We start from the raw sequence: 17826 nt of genomic DNA, 5'->3' as shown, positions 1-17826 counted from the left end.
CAAGAAAACACCTTAATGATTTGATCGGCAAACATAATTGAGCATATCCTATAAGCGAGTACTGGTGATCAAGCAGGGAGTAAGACAGAAAATGTTTCTGACCTCATGGAACTTACATTCTAGGTAAAGAGAGCAGATTATAAACATACAAGAACACTTGTCAGGTAGTGATAAGTCTATGAAGGCAACTAAAGCAAGGAAAAGGGTCTGAGATTCACAGTAGGGGGCCATTTCAGATTGGGGGGTCAGCTCTGAGTACGTGTCCTTTGATCAGAGAGTTCAATGAAATGAGGAGTTCACAGTGTGAATATCTGGAGGAAGAGCAGTCAGGGCTGAGATAATGTAATGTCCCTGAATTCAGGCAAGTCTGAGGACCAGCGAGAAGGCTAGTGATCACATAAGTACACTTCCATGACAAGGACGGGTGCAATTACCAATATGTTTACCAGTAGCCAATTGTTATCTACATTCAACAAGGTTAGAAAGGCAGTAAAGGCAGACAACTTCTTCCTCCTTTTTACATCTACTTACCTTACTAGCAATTCTTTTTTTTTTTTTTTTTTTTTTACGGTACGCGGGCCTCTCACTGTTGTGGCCTCTCCCGCTGCGGAGCACAGGCTCCGGACGCGCAGGCTCAGCGGCCATGGCTCACGGGCCCAGCCGCTCCGCGGCATGTGGGATCTTCCCGGACCGGGGCACGAACCCGTGTCCCTGCATCGGCAGGCGGACTCTCAACCACTGCACTACCAGGGAAGCCCCTTATTAGCAATTCGTGTGTGTGTGTGTGTGTGTTGGGGGGAAACAACAGAGGGGGTAAAGGAAATTGTCATTCAACTTCTCTTTTTACCATACATGCCCTCCATTCTCCGTCCCGCTCCTATTTCCTATTCTCGTTTCTCTCTCTCCTTCTCTCATTTCCCCCACTCTTCTCCTCCTCCTCTTCTCTATCTTCGTCCCCACCTCCCCTTTCAAATTTCTATCTTCCATCTGCATCCTTTACAATATTTCTGTACCTTCTTAAAATCTCAAAAGTGAAAATCGTCCTTGAGAGATAAAAAGATTGTTTACATCGGCTGAGAATAGCAGTTTGCATTTGAGTTAGATTATTAGCGAAATTAACCACATGTACCACAATTAAAAGAGGAAGGAAGTTGGGGGTGGGGAAAAAGACCCAGAAGCGTCAAATATAATGAGCGCGGCTTTACGAGGTACTCACAGAAATGTCGGCATGTTCACACCCCGTGACTCGTAGCTAGTCTCTGCAGGGTTTCATGGCCAACATCCAGCAACAACGAGCACCTGGCTCCTTGCCCCGGCGCTCACGCCTGCAACTTGCAAAGTTTCACTTCAGTCTGACTTAACACTTCATCATAAAGGTAATAATAATATACCCCAATAAGAGGGTAGAGTAATATACCCCAACCCACTATTGATCTCACAGCAAATGGGCCCTTGCTTAGCTCACTGAGAAACCTTGCTTTGCCTCCTCCCGATGAATGCTCAGACCAGACTGGTAAGGCGGCTCCTCCAGTGCCCACCTGTGGCTACTCACCTCCACAGGGAGTCTCGTGACCCCTTTAGATAATACCACTTCAGCTGTTCTGGATTAACCCCCTCTTCGTTCCAGCCTGATTCCCACCATCCTACCAAGACACAGATACTCTCTGGTGGTGTTTCTGGCAGGTAATTTTCAGCTCCTATGATTGAGTACTAGGTAGGCATGGGTATAGATTACTCTAGCAAAAAACTTACTGTTTGGGACTTCAAAATGACCATGTGGTCCGGGACCAACATAAATGCTTGAGATCAACATAAATCCTTTTCTCCTCTAGAAAGTGAATAGGAGCCGTTTCAAACCTCGCCAGGCTTTATGGACTTTCATTAATGAGTAGTAAGGTACTGAACATTCTTTACTGTCTTGAGCACTTCCATCTTGACCCTTTCCAGTTATTTCTCAACCTGGTAGCTCTTCTAAAAATGTAATGTTGTCACTCCTCTGCTTAAAATCATTTTTTTAGATTCCACTTGCACCCACGTCAGAGTCCAAGCCACCTACCAAGACCTACGAGAAGCTGCGCTGTGTCTACTCTTCCCCCCTTTGCCAACACATCAGGTGTCACTTCAGCCCTCCCTCACCAAGCTCCAGCCACCATGGCTTTCTTTAAGTTCCCAGAGCACCACACATTCTTTCATGCCTCAGATTCTCTCCATATGCTGGTTCCTTTCTTGCCCATCACCGCATTTACAGAACCCCTTTCACCCTCAGGTCTCAGCTTAAGCGTGCCTTTAGAGAGGCCTCCTTCGGCCATCTTATTAAAATTCAAATCCTCTTCCCTACTGAACGAATGCCATTGTTCTCAAAAACAGAAAGCTTTTGGGCTTCCCTGGTGGCGCAGTGGTTGAGAGTCCGCCTGCCGATGCGGGGCACACGGGTTTGTGTCCCGGTCCGGGAAGATCCCACATGCCGCGGAGCGGCTGGGCCCGTGAGCCATGGACGCTGAGCCTGCGCATCCGGAGCCTGTGCTCCGCAATGGGAGAGGCCACGGCAGTGAGAGGCCCGTGTACCGCAAAAAAAAAAAAAAAAAAAAAAAAAACAGAAAGCTTTTTTTTCTTCACAGCACCTACTATACCATTTTTAGTTGTATCACTCAGGGTCCACTTCGGGAAATGGAAACCATACCAGCTTGTCTGAAAAGGGAGGACCAAATATAAAGCATCAATTTTAAAAAAGTACTGGCAGACTGAAAAGACAAAAAGAGGACACTGAGGTACCAGAGAGATAGGAAATGCGGGAAATAGCCACCAGACCTAAGGCTGGGGATCATCAGAAACTAGGAGGAGGTGTCCTGCAGGGCTGGGACCCAGAGCTCAAGGTTCCGTTTGCTTCCTGCCAGTCCCTCAGGAGCTTGGAGGAGGGCCTGAGGGGCTGGTTCTCAGATACCAAGGAAAGGGTGCTGCTTGGCTGGTGCCGGCAACTCTGACAAGGTGCAAAGAAGCTGGTTCTGGGAGTGCTGGGAGAATTAGAAACTGCGAACAACCAGTGATGCTGGAGTAAGTTAAATGACAACAGTACCTTCTCAGAACAGCAAGGAGAACGAGAACGAGCAAGGCCCCTTTTCCTTCCTGTTTGTTGCCTACCATTCTTCCTCACTGCCCGCTATTGACAGATCCTAACGTGGATACACCTGGCAAAGGAAAAAGGTATTGATAGTTTGCAGAGTTCCAGCCTGAGCAATTTAGAGCAGCATATCCAAGGGTGGGTTTAGAGACAGCTTAATAAATAGCATCGTATTTGTTTGTTTTTTGTCTTTTCTTTCGTACTAGACAGAACATGTTCAGGACCCATGTCTTTCTTTTCACTATTTTACCCCGTCCATTTGTACAGCACAGTAAGAAGTAAATAGAAGGTACTCAATAAATATTCCTTGGATGGATGAATTTATTAGATTGTTTTCAAAAGGACTTAGTAAAATATACAGTTCAATTCTTGTCAACTGAATAATATTGAGTGCCTCACACGGCGGTCTAAGCATTGGAGCTAAAATATGAATATGAGACAGTTCCTGACTATTTAGTAGGGAATTTAAGACATCGTCATAGGACACTAAATAATAAAATGCCATTGCAAACATTCGTATATTTAAACGCCCAAAGAATTGAATAGGCAGCCAAATCTATAGGAGATCAGGAAAAGAAAAAAGGCAAATGTAGGTTTGGAATGATTCAAGAGACTTGTGGAAGAAGTTATGATCTGAGGCAGGCTTAGGAGGGGGTGGACAAGCAAAGCTGTGGAGGAGGGATGGGTTCGGCAGGTTTTCAGATGATTCTGATGAAAACGAAGTGAGAGATTAGTAGAAGTCACTGGAAAAGTGAATTTGAACCAGCTGTGTAAAATCATGAATTCTGGAGTTAGAATTATGAGTAGTATGTCTTTTACAAAGAGGCGACATTAAGAGGTTATATGCAAAGGAGTGATGTGGCCGTTGGGAATATTTTCTGCAGATGAATCGGGCAACATCATGGGGATAGATGCAGCATCACTGATTATGTAGAAACTAGAGCCAGAAAGACTAGTTAGCAGACTGGGACAACAATCCTGGGCCAGAAAAGAAGGTGGAGATAGAAAAAGAAGAAAAATATAACAAGTAATGTTCAGAAGGAAGAATCAGTAAAACATAACGCAGAATTAATCCAGGGCAAGGAGGGTGGAGAGGATATCTAGAGTTAATCCACAGTGATACATGCAGAGAGGATTCGGAAGGGTGGAGATAAAACAGAGATCATTGAGTTTGAACAGAAGAACTTGATTAATAATGTTATCAGTACAATAAAAGTTCCAGAAAATATTTATCCTCCAATAACTAAACCCACATTTTGAAAAGTTAATAAGAATCCGGAAGAATATATATGTCTTCATCTTGAGGTTCTTCAGAAGTATCAGGCTTCTGGCGGGTATAATAGTCACATGGTGTCTCATTTCCATAGATGTGTTCCTTGAAATTGGTCTGCCAAGTGTTTTCATATACTCCCTTGTCTGTTTCTTCTTTAGCTTGGGGAGGACACGCTTCCACATTTTCATAGTTGCCATGTGTGTTAGTGTCCTTCCCAGCAGAGCTGTGGTCTTGGGTTTGAACTGAGATTTTATGCCTTGGGCCGATAACCTGGGAGCTCAAGGAGACTCTTTTACTTTGGTCTTTTCTCTTTTTTCTCCTTTGCAAAAACTTTGGTAAGGTAAGTTGCCTTGTATTATGCTGTTTCCAGTGCCAAACACACCCAATTCCACAGATCACCAACAGTAAAAGAAGGGAAATTCCTATGGAAACGGCCACTGAAGTATTTCCACAGCTTTTCAGCATTTCTGCACAGTATTGTTTTGTAGTATGGTGTAGCCCTTAATGAATTCACAGGTACAGTCCACTGTAATTCTTTGTAGGATATGGTCTGAAAGTAATTTTGGAAGTTCTTTTAGGCATTTCTGTTTCAGATATGAAAGAACATCATGGCAAAGTCCTGGTGTACATAGAGGAGAGGTGAGTAAACTTGATTTTGGAAGCTGGCTCTTGTTGTAGCTGATGATTATACAATTGTTGTTGTATAATTGCACCGTGTCGGGGGGATTTCATTCAACTCCGCTTCCTTTTCTATCAATGAATCACAAAATGAAGCACAAATGAGTGGAAACTAATAGCAGAGCAGAAAACTCAAGGAAGGGAAGGTTGAACGATCTACCATCCACGTGCCTGCTGTAAATCAGAAACATTTTAATTGCGTATTTAGTACATAGCATAGTCAAAAATCTGCCAATTTCTACCACTACATTAAGCACCAGCATTTAGTGAGCTCTTCCTTCAGGGTAGAATACAGTACTAGCTGTTGCATTTAGTGACTTTTTGTTTTAATATAAAATACAGTACGAGCTGGTGTGTGTGTGTGTGTGTGTGTGTGTGTGTGTGTGTGTGTGTGTGTGTGTGTGTGTGTGGTGGGGGGAGAGTTAAAAGAACCTGTCTCTGCTGAAGCCTGAGTGGTTTTATCACTTAGATTTCAACATGGTTTTTGACCATAAGGCTAATAATTTTCAAGAGAAAGTTAATGCTTCAAACACAATAGGAGCAAAGAGATAAGAGTATAGATGTGCAATCATTTCCATTACCCATCACCTCCTCTGTGAAACCTTGCCTGTCCCTCTTTGTAATGATCTGGGACCATGTCTTTTCCCTAATCACACATTCCCCTGTATCCCCATATTAATGAGTCAGTTCTCTATTATAGCATGGCAATCTAAATTACAGGAAATTGTTTGTCTTCCTATCTGGTTAAACGGTGGACAAGGGATAAGGTCTTTTCCTCTGAATACTCCTAGAGAAAAGCGTAACACCTAGCACAAAAAAGACACTCAGTCAATATTTATTGAATAAATGATTAAATAAACATAGGACTCCAAATCTAAGCATCTAATTGTTTAAGTTCACAGTTTAAAACTCGAGACATGTCTTCTAAAAGGTACAGTGTATACTTAAAAAAAGAAAAGAGCTCTTTGATGTAACACAAAATACCTAAAACCAAAATATTTAAAACAAAATTTGAAAGACTTCCTCTCACTAGTCTTCTCACAACTTCCAGCAAATAACTTCCATTTAATTAAGATAATTTTTGAGTGCTACCTGTTGATGCTTTAAAATGGCAAAGAGGAGAGAAAAATGGAAGTGTTCAACTCGGCTGAGTGTTCTATTATGATTTTATCAACAAAATATTATTACTGTATGTTTTTAGCCTAGTCAAAGAAATACTTATACCCAATATTGTTTTCATTATTATTGTTGTTTTCTTCCAGTTTTATTGAGATATAATTGATATATACCACTGTATCAGTTTACGGTGTACAACATGATGATTTGATATATGTGTGTATTGTGAATTGATCAAAACACTAAATTTAGTTAATATGCATCAGGTCAGTTACAATTTTTTTTCTTGTAATGAGAACTTTACGATCTACTCTCTTAGCAACTTTCAAATAAATAATACAGTATTGTCAACTATAGTCATCCAATTTCATAGTGCTTATGAGATGATTGTCATGATCCACTGAATGTCATCATCAATAATATTTAGTTATTTGGGGTCAGCTTCTAAACACTTTTACACGGATTATCTCATTTAATCCTACCATGCACAGCTGTCATGTTAAATAGATACTACTGTTATGCCCATTTTATATGTGAGAAAAGAGAGGATTTAAAAAGTTAAGTAACTTCTTTAATGACTAAGAAGTGATTAAATCTGGATTCAAGTAAAAATTTCCCCCAAATATTATTCCTACCCACATTTCTATGAATGTCTATCAAGCACATCCATTGCTAAATTTTTATAGATGATTAGCTCTGAGGTTCTTGAGTGTTCGGAATCGTATCTTATTCATCTTTATATTACCAGCAGCAGTACTAGACACAGAATAGCTAGCTTGCTAAATATGTGTTAATGAAGGGAGCAACCTGCATTAGGATAAAAATAGTCATGATAAACAGGAAAAAAGAAACCCCACGAAATTGTGCCCTGCTCTCAGTAGGAACTCATGTACAACAGTGAACTTTTCTAAATTTGTTCAAGGTTAGAATACATCAATGTGCAAATTTTCAATTGGCATTTCACATAAAATATGAAATTAAATAGGAGATGCAGTTAACTCATAACATTTATTTGATAAAACTATAGGGACAGACACCCCAGACTGCAACATCTTTTACTCTCTTTGGAACTTTTGTAGGTTCCCTCCTTTAAAAGGCCAGACACAGTGCTTGTGTTCAAAGGCAAAGGTTTGGCAAGTGACTTTAACCATTCGGAGCCCACTTCCTTTTTTTTGCAGCAGTTGAGAACTGACCATATGTAAGATATTTCATGGTATAAATGATTACTCATTTAAGTAAATATTTGCCAGCATATTTGAACTAAATTTCACATATTGATTGAAATTAATCAGCTTTTTAAAAGCTGCCAGGATTGCAACAGCAGTGAGGAAGGCTAACTACTGTCCTCTGAGGATAAGGTAAGAAATTGCTCTCTGGATTTTCGAGAGGAGAATTTATTTTTAACCATCTATGTTCTTCTATGTAGACATTCCAGTACATTCCCAATATATATTTTTTTTTTTTTTTTTTTGCGGTACGCTGGCCTCTCACTGTTGTGGCCTCTCCCATTGCGGAGCACAGGCTCCGGACGCGCAGGCTCAGCGGCCATGGCTCACGGGCCCAGCCGCTCCGCGGCATGTGGGATCTTCCCGGACCGGGGCACGAACCCCCATCCCCTGCATCAGCAGGCGGACTCTCAACCGCTGCGCCACCAGAGAAGCCCTACATTCCCAATATTAAAGCTGTTTGTCAAAGTAGTGTTCTCTGAGATAAAGACAAGGAGACATTTTACAGGAAAATAAATGCATCTGTCCTCTTTCTTCAAAATAACAATAGGAAAAACCCTGCAAGACATGAATAAAGACCTACTAGAATGGGATACATATGTTAAACAAGAGTCCTTCAAATATAACTTATAGGTTTCACTTTGCCCAATTTGAAAGAAGACTGCTTCTGTTTTGGAAGACAATTCCAACAGGTTACCTAACAATTATTTGTCTTAAGACCACAAATTGTTGACAAACTTCTGAAATTTTCAGTCAGATACTGTCCTTCTGTTTGAAACCAAGTCAACAACAAAGCATACTCTTATCCTTGTGAGGCTCTATACTAGTAAAGAAACATTAACCTCACTCTCAATTTGTAAAGTGGTTTTTCAACGTATGGCCACCTAATTCTACAAACTGTGTTTGATAAGATAAAAAGCCATTGATTATTTAAAATGAACCAGTTTTTATAGTTTTCATTTCACACAAACACCTTAAAGCAGGTCTTACTTACCTTGAGATTGGTATGCCGAGCTTTCTTTTGTTCTTTTGGTTATGTTTTAAACCCGCTTTTGTTTAGAACTTGTTCCTCTTTTTCACATAGGTCGGTTACTTCCTTCTTTACTCCCTCCTTTCAGATCATTTCATACTTGCAAAGTTTCCTGGCTCTAGAGGAAGTTCTCATCAGATGCACAAGAATTAAGATAAATTGCACGAGTTTTTGAGTAAGGAAGTCCAGCCCTTCATCTTTACCCAGTAATAATTCTCCAACTATATCAGAAAATGATGCCTAAAGCCTAGGTGGTGTTTTTATTTGAGCAATATTTGCAGTCTCCACTTTATTTTTGTTTCTTTTAAACATCAGAAATTTATTCTCTCACATTATGGAGGCCAGAAGTCCAAAATCAAGGGGTGGGCAGGGGCGGTACTTCTGGACACCCCAGGGGAGAATCCATCCAGGCCTCTCTCCCAGCTTCTGGTGCTTCCTGGCGATCCCCGGTGTTCCTCATCTTGTGGACACATCACCCCCAACTCTGCTCCATTGTCTCATGGCTTCTCCTCTTGTCTTTTCCTCTATGTATCTCTTATAAGGTCACTGTCATTGGATGTAGGACCACCCAGATAATCCAGGGTGATCTTTTCACAGACCCTTCATTTAATTACACCTGCAAAGACCCTACTTCCAAATAAGGTCCTGTTCACAGCTTCCAGGAATTAGGATTTGGATGGCTCTTTTAGGGGCTTGGTGGGGGGGGTCACCATTCAACCTACTACAATACCTAAAAGAGTGTGCATTTTACCTTTTAATTTTTATAACTTTTTTTTTTTGCGGTACGCGGGTCTCTCACTGTTGTGGCCTCTCCCGTTGCTGAGCACAGGCTCCGGACGCGCAGGCTCAGCGGCCATGGCTCACGGGCCCAGCCGCTCCGTGGCATGTGGGATCTTCCCGGACCAGGGCACGAACCCGTGTCCCCCCCCCATCGGCAGGTGGACTCTCAACCACTGCGCCACCAGGGAAGCCCAAATTTTTATAACTTTTAAAAGTTTAATTCTGTGTGTAATCTTCAGGCAGTCCTCACTTTAGAATAAATAAGTCATTTTATTAGTACTTTAAAATTTTTAAAAAGAAATATTTTAAAATGTAGTAATGCATAGGTCTTTATTTATTTGCTTGTATGTTAGAACAGTCCTTGTTCCAAGTACTATGTCCCAGTGCCCCAGGTTACATCTACACATGTCAAACCAGTGTCCCAATTTTTGTTCAGAATATGCTAATATTCTTTTAAATTAAATTGATAAGACGGGATTTCCTAAAGTATATTCCAAAGTGTACTACTTCTGGAATTTTCTAGTAGAAGTTTCATCAAGTAAATTTGGAAAGTACTGCTTGCCTGGAGACTCATAGGCACTCAGCATACTAAAAGCTATGAGCAGTCCTACAGCAAGCAAACAAAACAAAACAAAACCAAACATGAAAGAAAAACTGTTTCACTTCATTTAATAATAGTCGCCAGCATTTTCTGAGCACTACTATGTATTTAAAGCCTTTGTGTGCTACTCAGTAAATCCTGACAACAGCTTGATAGGAGAGGACTCTATTCGTCCTTTCTTACAGAGGAGGGGAGGAAGGCTGAGTGGTGAGGTACTCACTCCCCCGTGTGGCTGGCAGTTTGCTTCCATCACCTGTGTGCTAAAGTCACCATACTAGCTGTCTCGCTAGGCTGAAGGACAAGTCTCCATCACGGAACCCTTATCTAACAGCATCTCTCAGAGGACAACTCTGCGGAATACCAAAATGGGAAATGGTGAATTAGACAGACAAGATGATAAAGTAACGGAAGTTTTGCCTTTTATGTTGTACTGGAACTTTTTCAAGCACAGAGGATGAACTTTGCATGAGGCAGTTTAAAAGAAGATTTAGTGGGCTTCCCTGCTGGTGCAGTGGTTGAGAGTCCGCCTGCCGATGCAGGGGATGCGGGTTCGTGCCCCGGTCAGGGAGGATCCCACATGCCACGGAGCAGCTGGGCCCGTGAGCCATGGCCGCTGAGCCTACGCGTCCGGAGCCTGTGCTCCGCGATGGGAGAGGCCACAACAGTGAGAGGCCCGCGTACCGCAAAAAAATAAATAAATACATAAATAAATAAAAGATTTATTTACTGCAATACCAATTGGACATTCGAAGAACAATATTGTCAATACTGACTGGACACTGACACCGTGCCAGGCATTATGCTAAGCAATGGGGATGCAATAGTGAACAAACTCCCTTGCAGCACCTAAAGCCTAGTGAAGAGGTTGTACCCACAGATCTTTTCAGATCAAGACAGTAGGAGCTAAGAAAGACACCGTTATGCACAGGGAACAGTGGGAGCGAGGAAAAGAGACACCAGCTCACAGCTGGTGAAGGGAAGGGAAGACATGAGCAAAGCCTCACAGAGCACGAAGGAGATAAGCGAGGCAGAATAGGAGTGTTCTAGGCAAAGATCTCAGAGTGAAGGAGGTTATGAAGTTGTGAAGCTTGAAATGTGAATTCAATCTTCAGTCTACCAATATTTTAACTGCAACATTAGCCACGCTTCCAAGTAATAATACACACACACACACACACACACACACACACGCACACGCATACAATCTGCAAGTAATGTAATAAATACAATATTCATGTGAGATTATACAGTCTACTCTAGAACTCAGGACAACTGGAAGTTCATCTGGATTTTGCTGTTTGAACTTAGGAAAGTTTTAACCCTTTATCACTTTAGTTTTTCTAAAGATAAATAAAATGAAGGGATATTCCCTGGCCTTTTTCTCTAGATATGATTTATTTTTAAGTAATAGATATAAGCATTCTTTGAATTTACAGAAGAGATGCTATATATTTTTTTTTTCAAAATAGAATTATTGTATAATCATCATGTATATAGATCAGATATTATGTCTTGAGTTCTGTTTTCCTACCTTCCTATCTTTGGCCTAGCAAGACACATTTTTATTGTCTTCTTACAGTTCCCTTTTTAATCATAGCAATTATAGTTAGGCTTTCTTTTCCTGCTTTTCCTTCCACCATGTCGTTTGGGTAGCAGAGGGCGTGGGAGGTAAATTGTTCTCTAGTGTAATTTGGACTGAATAGTTTATCCAGATAATCTTTCTTCTATTATTTGATGACTAACAACCAATTTACTTAACTGTGATTAAAATTCCTAGCAATTTCTTTTGTGTCAGTTAATACCTATTTTATTTTAACCATGTACTTTTTCAGATACTTGAACTGAGTAATATTGGTGATGACAGATGTGGAAAAATGTTTGTGAATGTGGATTTTATTTGAAAGCATGACTGACTAAAAACATCTTCCTGGATATCCTGTAGGGAGCCCCCAAACTCCATGCTACTGGTTAAAGGCGTTATGGAAGCAAACATTTTAGCATAAGACATTATGTTGCCTGGGAAAGGTAGCATATTATTAGCTAGCAAATTCATTAATACTGATGGGTTTATGGGATTAGCCAAAAAGCAACTAGAGCTTTAATGGAATGAGTCACTGCCTCTCAACTAGTAAAGTTTCACTGTGTGGGCCAAGGAGTTAAGAAAATTTTAAAGTGAGGAAATTGAGGAGTTGAAGGTGAGGAGAGAAGGCATGAATAAGAAGAGGTCAAAATAGAACCACTGTTGCTTTAGTTATGCTTAGTGTCAATCCTGTTAGCAGCTGGCAAACTTAAATCATATAATTTTGAGGGGACAGGCATGGATTTTGCTGGTAGAGATGTGAGATATTATTTAGTCAAGGAATTCATTCCCAAACCTGAAAGTCTATCAAGGTCACTTATGAGGGGCTTCCCTGGTGGCGCAGTGGTTGAGAGTCCGCCTGCCGATGCAGGGGACACGGGTTCGTGCCCCGGTCCGGGAAGATCCCACATGCCGCGGGGCAGCTGGGCCCATGAGCCATGGCCACTGCGTGTCCGGAGCCTGTGCTCCGCAACGGGAGAGGCCACAACAGTGAGAGGCCCGCGTACCACACACACAAAAAAAAGATCACTTATGAAACTTAAAAAAAAATAGAAATTCATAGGACCCTGGGGATTCTGCTTCATTATGTCTGGAGTCAGGCCCAGGGAACTTCATTTTAAAAGTTAAGAACAATACCAAGGAATTTCTGAGTTAGAGGAATAAGGGATTGCACAGACTGTGTCGGGGAGAGGAATTTTTACTTTTGATTTTACAGTCTTTTATACTTTTTGATCTTTTTTCATAAACATGTACCACTTTTATAAGAAAAAGGAACATTGACATCTCAGATGATTTTGAATTGTGGCCAGGTTTGGGAACTACTGATATAATTGAACCCTCTGAGGGTCAGAGAAGTGATGTGATTTACTCCATAGAAAGTAGAAATCTAGACCAGATATCAAAACAGTCTCCTGATTCTGATCTAGTAATTTTCCTCTATACTATGCCACCTCCGTGAGGAATAGATAAAAAGAAAGTCCCTAGATGTCCCCTTCAAGAGTCTATCTGTTTTTCTCTCCTTACATTAAGTCAGAATATATATGACAGGAAGTTAGAGATAAGAAAATGAGAGAGCAAAATCCATCAGGGATGCCATAGGTAGTGAACCATGAAAGATGTTACTCTATTGGTGGACCATTTTAAACTATGAAATCTGCCACCTGAAACACTTGTCAGGACTAAAGAGACGTATATTGTTATGGTTCATTTAACAACTTAGAAAGGTTAGATTATGGTCAAGGGCTAAAAAAAGAAGACATTGAAAGAAAAACAAAGTAAAAAGACCTAGGAATTGCACTCTTATGTATATACTCAACAAAAACGAAGGCCGTTTCTGATTATGACTGCTTTCTTCATATTGTGCCAAAGCTCTAGAAACATTCCAAATGTCCATCAACAATACAGTGGGTAAATGGAGCATGGTAAATCCACACAATGGAGTACTACACAACAATGAAAACAGCCAAGTTACTGATATGCACAAAAACATGGATGAATCTTACAAACTTAATATATAATTAAAGAAGCTATGCACAAAAGAGTACATGTTTTATGATTCCACTCCTGAAATCATGTAAAGCTTTCTACAACCATATAATGGTAGAAGTCGGAAGAAAGGTGATTATTATAGACTGGGAGGTATATAAGGGAGCCGTCTCAGATGCAAGAAAATGTTCTATATCTTTCTCTTTGTGGTGGCTACAAAGACGTATCTATGTATAACCATTCATCAGGCTGTCCATTTCAGATTTATGCACTACATTATGTAATTGTATCTTAATTAAAAAAAAGAAACTGGAGATGAAGAGTAAGACAATACCTTTAAAAGTCATGACAAATTGAGGTAACTAGATATATGTTTTTATTCATTCAGATTACCATCTTCTTTGGTAAACTGATCTACTAATTTGGGAGGGGAAATTTTGCTAAATTGCAGGTAGACTTTGAGCTGGATGAGTTATAACTTTATCTGGAGCTTCCTGAGCCTGAAGGTTGGTAAAGGCTGGTGGTAAGAAGGATGGGAGTTATTAATGAACCTTGAGCTTCCACCCAGTCAAAGCAGGGAATTTCTACTTTCTGAGATTATGAATATGGTCTTTCATTGGCACGCCTTGACTTACTTAAGGGATGTGTTGCTGAAAAATAATATTCAATCTAAAACACAGGTATAAAGCAATTTAACCTAAAAGGAATAATTCTGTGATCTTGGGCAAATAATGACTTCTCCATCTTGCTTTCTTCATCCACAAAACAAAAACGGATTCAGTAATCCCTAAGATTCCTTCAAATTCTACTAAGTACAAATGAATGGTATAAAAATGGCCATCACATTCAGAAGATGATATTTCAAAGCAGTTTTCACGTTTAGCATATATTTCCTTTCACTCCAACTCCTTTTTCATCATGTCTTTCCTAATTGCTAGCGCATATCAGATAACATGACTTGAAGCTTGTTTCAACTTCAGTTGAACAACACTCCTTCTCCTTCCCTCGCTGTTTCCCCTTTTATTCCTTCAGATTAAAATAAATGGACATTGGGAAAGCTGAAAAAGATTGCGAACATTTTACTGCTTCATGAAAAACATTTGAAAGCTGCATAATTTAGCAGTCTGACAGAAGATACACCGTTCATCTTAGACTGTGTATATAATTTCACAAGTCAAATAACGGATAAACTATTTCAACAGATGTTTGGTTTTTGTTCATTTGAGGAGGAGAGTATTATAAACTAGGATTAATAATAGGCACCAAGTCAGTCACTGGTTGATTCTGCCAACTTCCTCAGAAAATTCTGCAAGGCACATTATAACATATCATTACTTTAAAAATAACTGCCCATATTTTGAAACTTTACACTGTAGTCAGACTGGATGTGAGAACTACTGGAGAGCAGACACCTTTCTCCCAAGAACAGTGTCAATCACTATGACCATTTCAAACCTGGCACGGGAAGCGGGTACTAGGGAAGGCTCACTCATCAGAGGTAAGCGTATTCTCAGGCCTTTGCTTGAAGACCCTAAGTGATCTGAGTTATACACTGTTTCTGAGCAGGAAATTAGGGGATGGAGAGAGAATAGTAGCTGTTTAGAGTCACTTTTCTCCCCCCAAAATGAGATTGCGCCCTATATAAATTTATTCCCAGGAGGAGGAGTAGAGGGTGAAGAAAACAACAAACACTAAAATGGAGTGGGTAGGGCAGAGGGCCTGTCTAAAAGGGTCCCAATAAAGAGGGCAAGAAACACACTCTGGAAGCCAATTCATATTCAGGTAAATATTGGTGAACATTCACCCAGAGCACGAGGGCATTTAGTGGCGAGGCATAAATTGTTAATAGTCTCAGATAAGCCAGTGTTATGCCCCAGCCAAGTCGATGTCTCTGAAACCCATTTTCTATGCTTCGTTGTAGACCACTGGCTTCTTGTTAGTAGACCAGGCTAACATCATGTTGTTCATTCTTAAGAGACATATCTCACCGTAATATGTTCCTTTTATTAGCTAGTTTATCAGAATTTGAAGACCATCTCTTTCTTGTCCTCAGAATCTATCATCTCTCTAATATTAACTAGCTTGAGCCAGTCATTTAATCACAGAGAACCTCAATTTCTCATCTGTAAAATGGATCTTAATGAGTTAATGGTTCTTAACTCTAGCTGTTCATTGGAATCTCATTAAGGAGCTTTAAGAATCTTGATGCTTGGGTTCCAGGCCACAAAAATTAGAGCAAAATCTCTGAGGGTGTAACTTGAGCATTACCAGTTTTTAAAAGGTCTTCAGGTATTTGAAGTCCCCAGCAAGCCAGTATTGAACAGTCAGGCCTCTTTTGAACTAATATTCTATGGCTGTGTGCTGTATGATCTTGAGAACCACTTAACTCTTTACTTCAGTTGTCTTCACTATAAAAAGAGAACTTGAGGGACTTCCTTGGTGGCGCATTGGTTAAGAATCCACTTGCCAATGCAGGGGACATGGGTTCGATCCCTGGTCCGGGAAGATCCACGTGCCATGGAGCAACGAAGCCTGTGAGCCACAACTACTGAGCCTGTGCTCTAGAGTCTGCAAGCCACAACTACTGAGCCCTTGTGCCACAACTACTGAGCCTGTGTGCCACAACTACTGAGACTGCATGCAGCAACTACTGAAGCCCGTGCGCCTAGAGCCCGTTCTCTGCAATGAGAAGCCACTGCAATGAGAAGCCTGTGCACCACAATGAAGAGTAGCACCTGCTCGCTGCAACTAGAGAAAGCCCACATGCAGCAGTGAAGACCCAACGCAACCGAAAATAAATAAATAAAGAGAACTTGAAACGTAGTGTTGTAAAAACATATCTGCAAAGTGCTCAAAGTTCACCACAAAAATATATGTTACTAAAAGCTGCCAGGAATTTGCATGATGGCTAAAATGGCACTAATAGGACATACGCATTGATTTCACACTTGAGCATATGTCAGACCATTCTCTCATCTCTTTATGTGGATTTTCTTTTTTAATTTCTGCAAGAATAGGGATGGGTGTTATTTACTAGTTTGAAGATGAAGAAGCTGAGGCCTACCCGAGGCCATATCTCTTTCCAGAGCCTGAATTCAAACTCACAGCGTGTGACCTGAATCTAGAGCAAGTGCTTTTAACCTCTACGGTATTTATGAACTGCCCTCCTTCTCTTTGTGTAACCAAATGCCTGTGATGTACCAGATTAAACAATTCACAGAAGGGGAGTGACATGCTTAAAATGGCCTGAGGCTGGTGACCCTTGTCACTACCAGGGAGAGTGATGGAAATGACCTCACATTTAGCTCTGACTGGACTCAGTAAGCTGTTAACACATAGAGTCTGCCCTCTTCTCTGTATGTACACGGACATGTCCTTATTCCAGACCACACCATCTCCGCCTGAACAAATGAAATAGCCTCTTACTGCCTCTTTATCCTACCCTGCTCACCCTCCAATACTGCCGTAAAGCTGACAGAGTGATATCTCTCACACATAAATTAGACCACATCAGCCCCCTGCTTACTAAGACCCTTGAGTGGCTTCCTGCAGTCTTGGAACTACTCCACTTTTACTGATAAGGATTTTCATAATCTAGCCCCTGCTACCTCCCTCCCTCACTGAACCCCAGACACATTTGCTGTCTGCGAACCCTCCACTGCGTTCAGTTCGTTCTTGCCTTTAGGCCGTGTGTTAGCTGCTCCCTTTAGCACAATGTTACATCGGTGTACGTATCCACACTCAGGTAAAGAAACTGAAAATCACCACTACTTTGGAAGCCCCAAACTTGCGCCACCCTATGACACTGTCTTCCCTCATCTCCAGAGTAACGGCAGCCCAGGTTTTTTCTGTTAATCATTCCTTGCTTTTCGTTACAGTTTCACCACCTATGTATATATCACTAAATAGTCTGGAAAACTGCAGAGCAAGCACAGACTCAGTTCATGTAGACATGGCAAGATCTCCACTGTCAGATGAGGCTCTCTGCAGAAGAGAAGTTGTGCTGAACCACGAGACCACCAGTTGCCTCAGCCTCCTTGAGTTCGTACAGAGTCCCTTCTGGTGGGCTGGCGTGTCTCTGGACAGGTCTAGGAAGTGGCATGAAAATGTACAGCTTATTGTCAAGCAGCTGGTAGGCCTCTAGTATGGACCAGACATGGATGTCTAGTGGAGACAAGGTCAGGGACAAAGGGTGCTCTGTATTTTCTGCTTCTGAGTATGGCCTTAAGGGGTAGGTCAAAGAAGAGCATTTCTGTGGGGTAAAAAGGGGCTTCAAGTATCCTGGCAGCATATTGTCAAGACAAGCCAAGTATAGGAAAGTATCAGGGCCAGGCTCACTGAGACCTTCTGTCCTTAGGCTTAAAAGGGTGCAAAATCTTGGTGGTTTCTTACAAAACTAAACATACTCTTACTGTACAATTACCACACAATACCATACA

The 17826-nt window shown here is 41.1% G+C and overlaps 2 protein-coding genes across 3 annotated transcripts in view; both read right to left on the bottom strand.

The window, feature by feature from the left end:
* The window catches only part of RAB3C (RAB3C, member RAS oncogene family), a 399506-nt gene that overhangs the window by 360258 nt on the left and 21422 nt on the right, over positions 1-17826 (bottom strand). The window lies entirely within an intron of this gene.
* GAPT (GRB2 binding adaptor protein, transmembrane) overlaps positions 3498-17826 on the bottom strand; it is a 35759-nt gene continuing 21430 nt past the window's right edge. For both annotated transcript variants that reach the window (XM_060295791.1, XM_030843691.2), the window contains one exon: positions 3498-5141. In XM_060295791.1, the coding sequence (XP_060151774.1) occupies positions 4383-4856 (474 nt within the window). In that variant the 5' untranslated portion in view covers positions 4857-5141 and the 3' untranslated portion in view covers positions 3498-4382. The remainder of the gene's footprint in view (positions 5142-17826) is intronic.

The sequence above is a fragment of the Globicephala melas genome, chromosome 3, assembly GCF_963455315.2.
Source record: "Globicephala melas chromosome 3, mGloMel1.2, whole genome shotgun sequence".
NCBI classification, from domain to species: domain Eukaryota; kingdom Metazoa; phylum Chordata; class Mammalia; order Artiodactyla; family Delphinidae; genus Globicephala; species Globicephala melas.
Note: the sequence above shows the minus strand (reverse complement) of the source record. Positions and strands in the feature narration are given on the sequence as shown.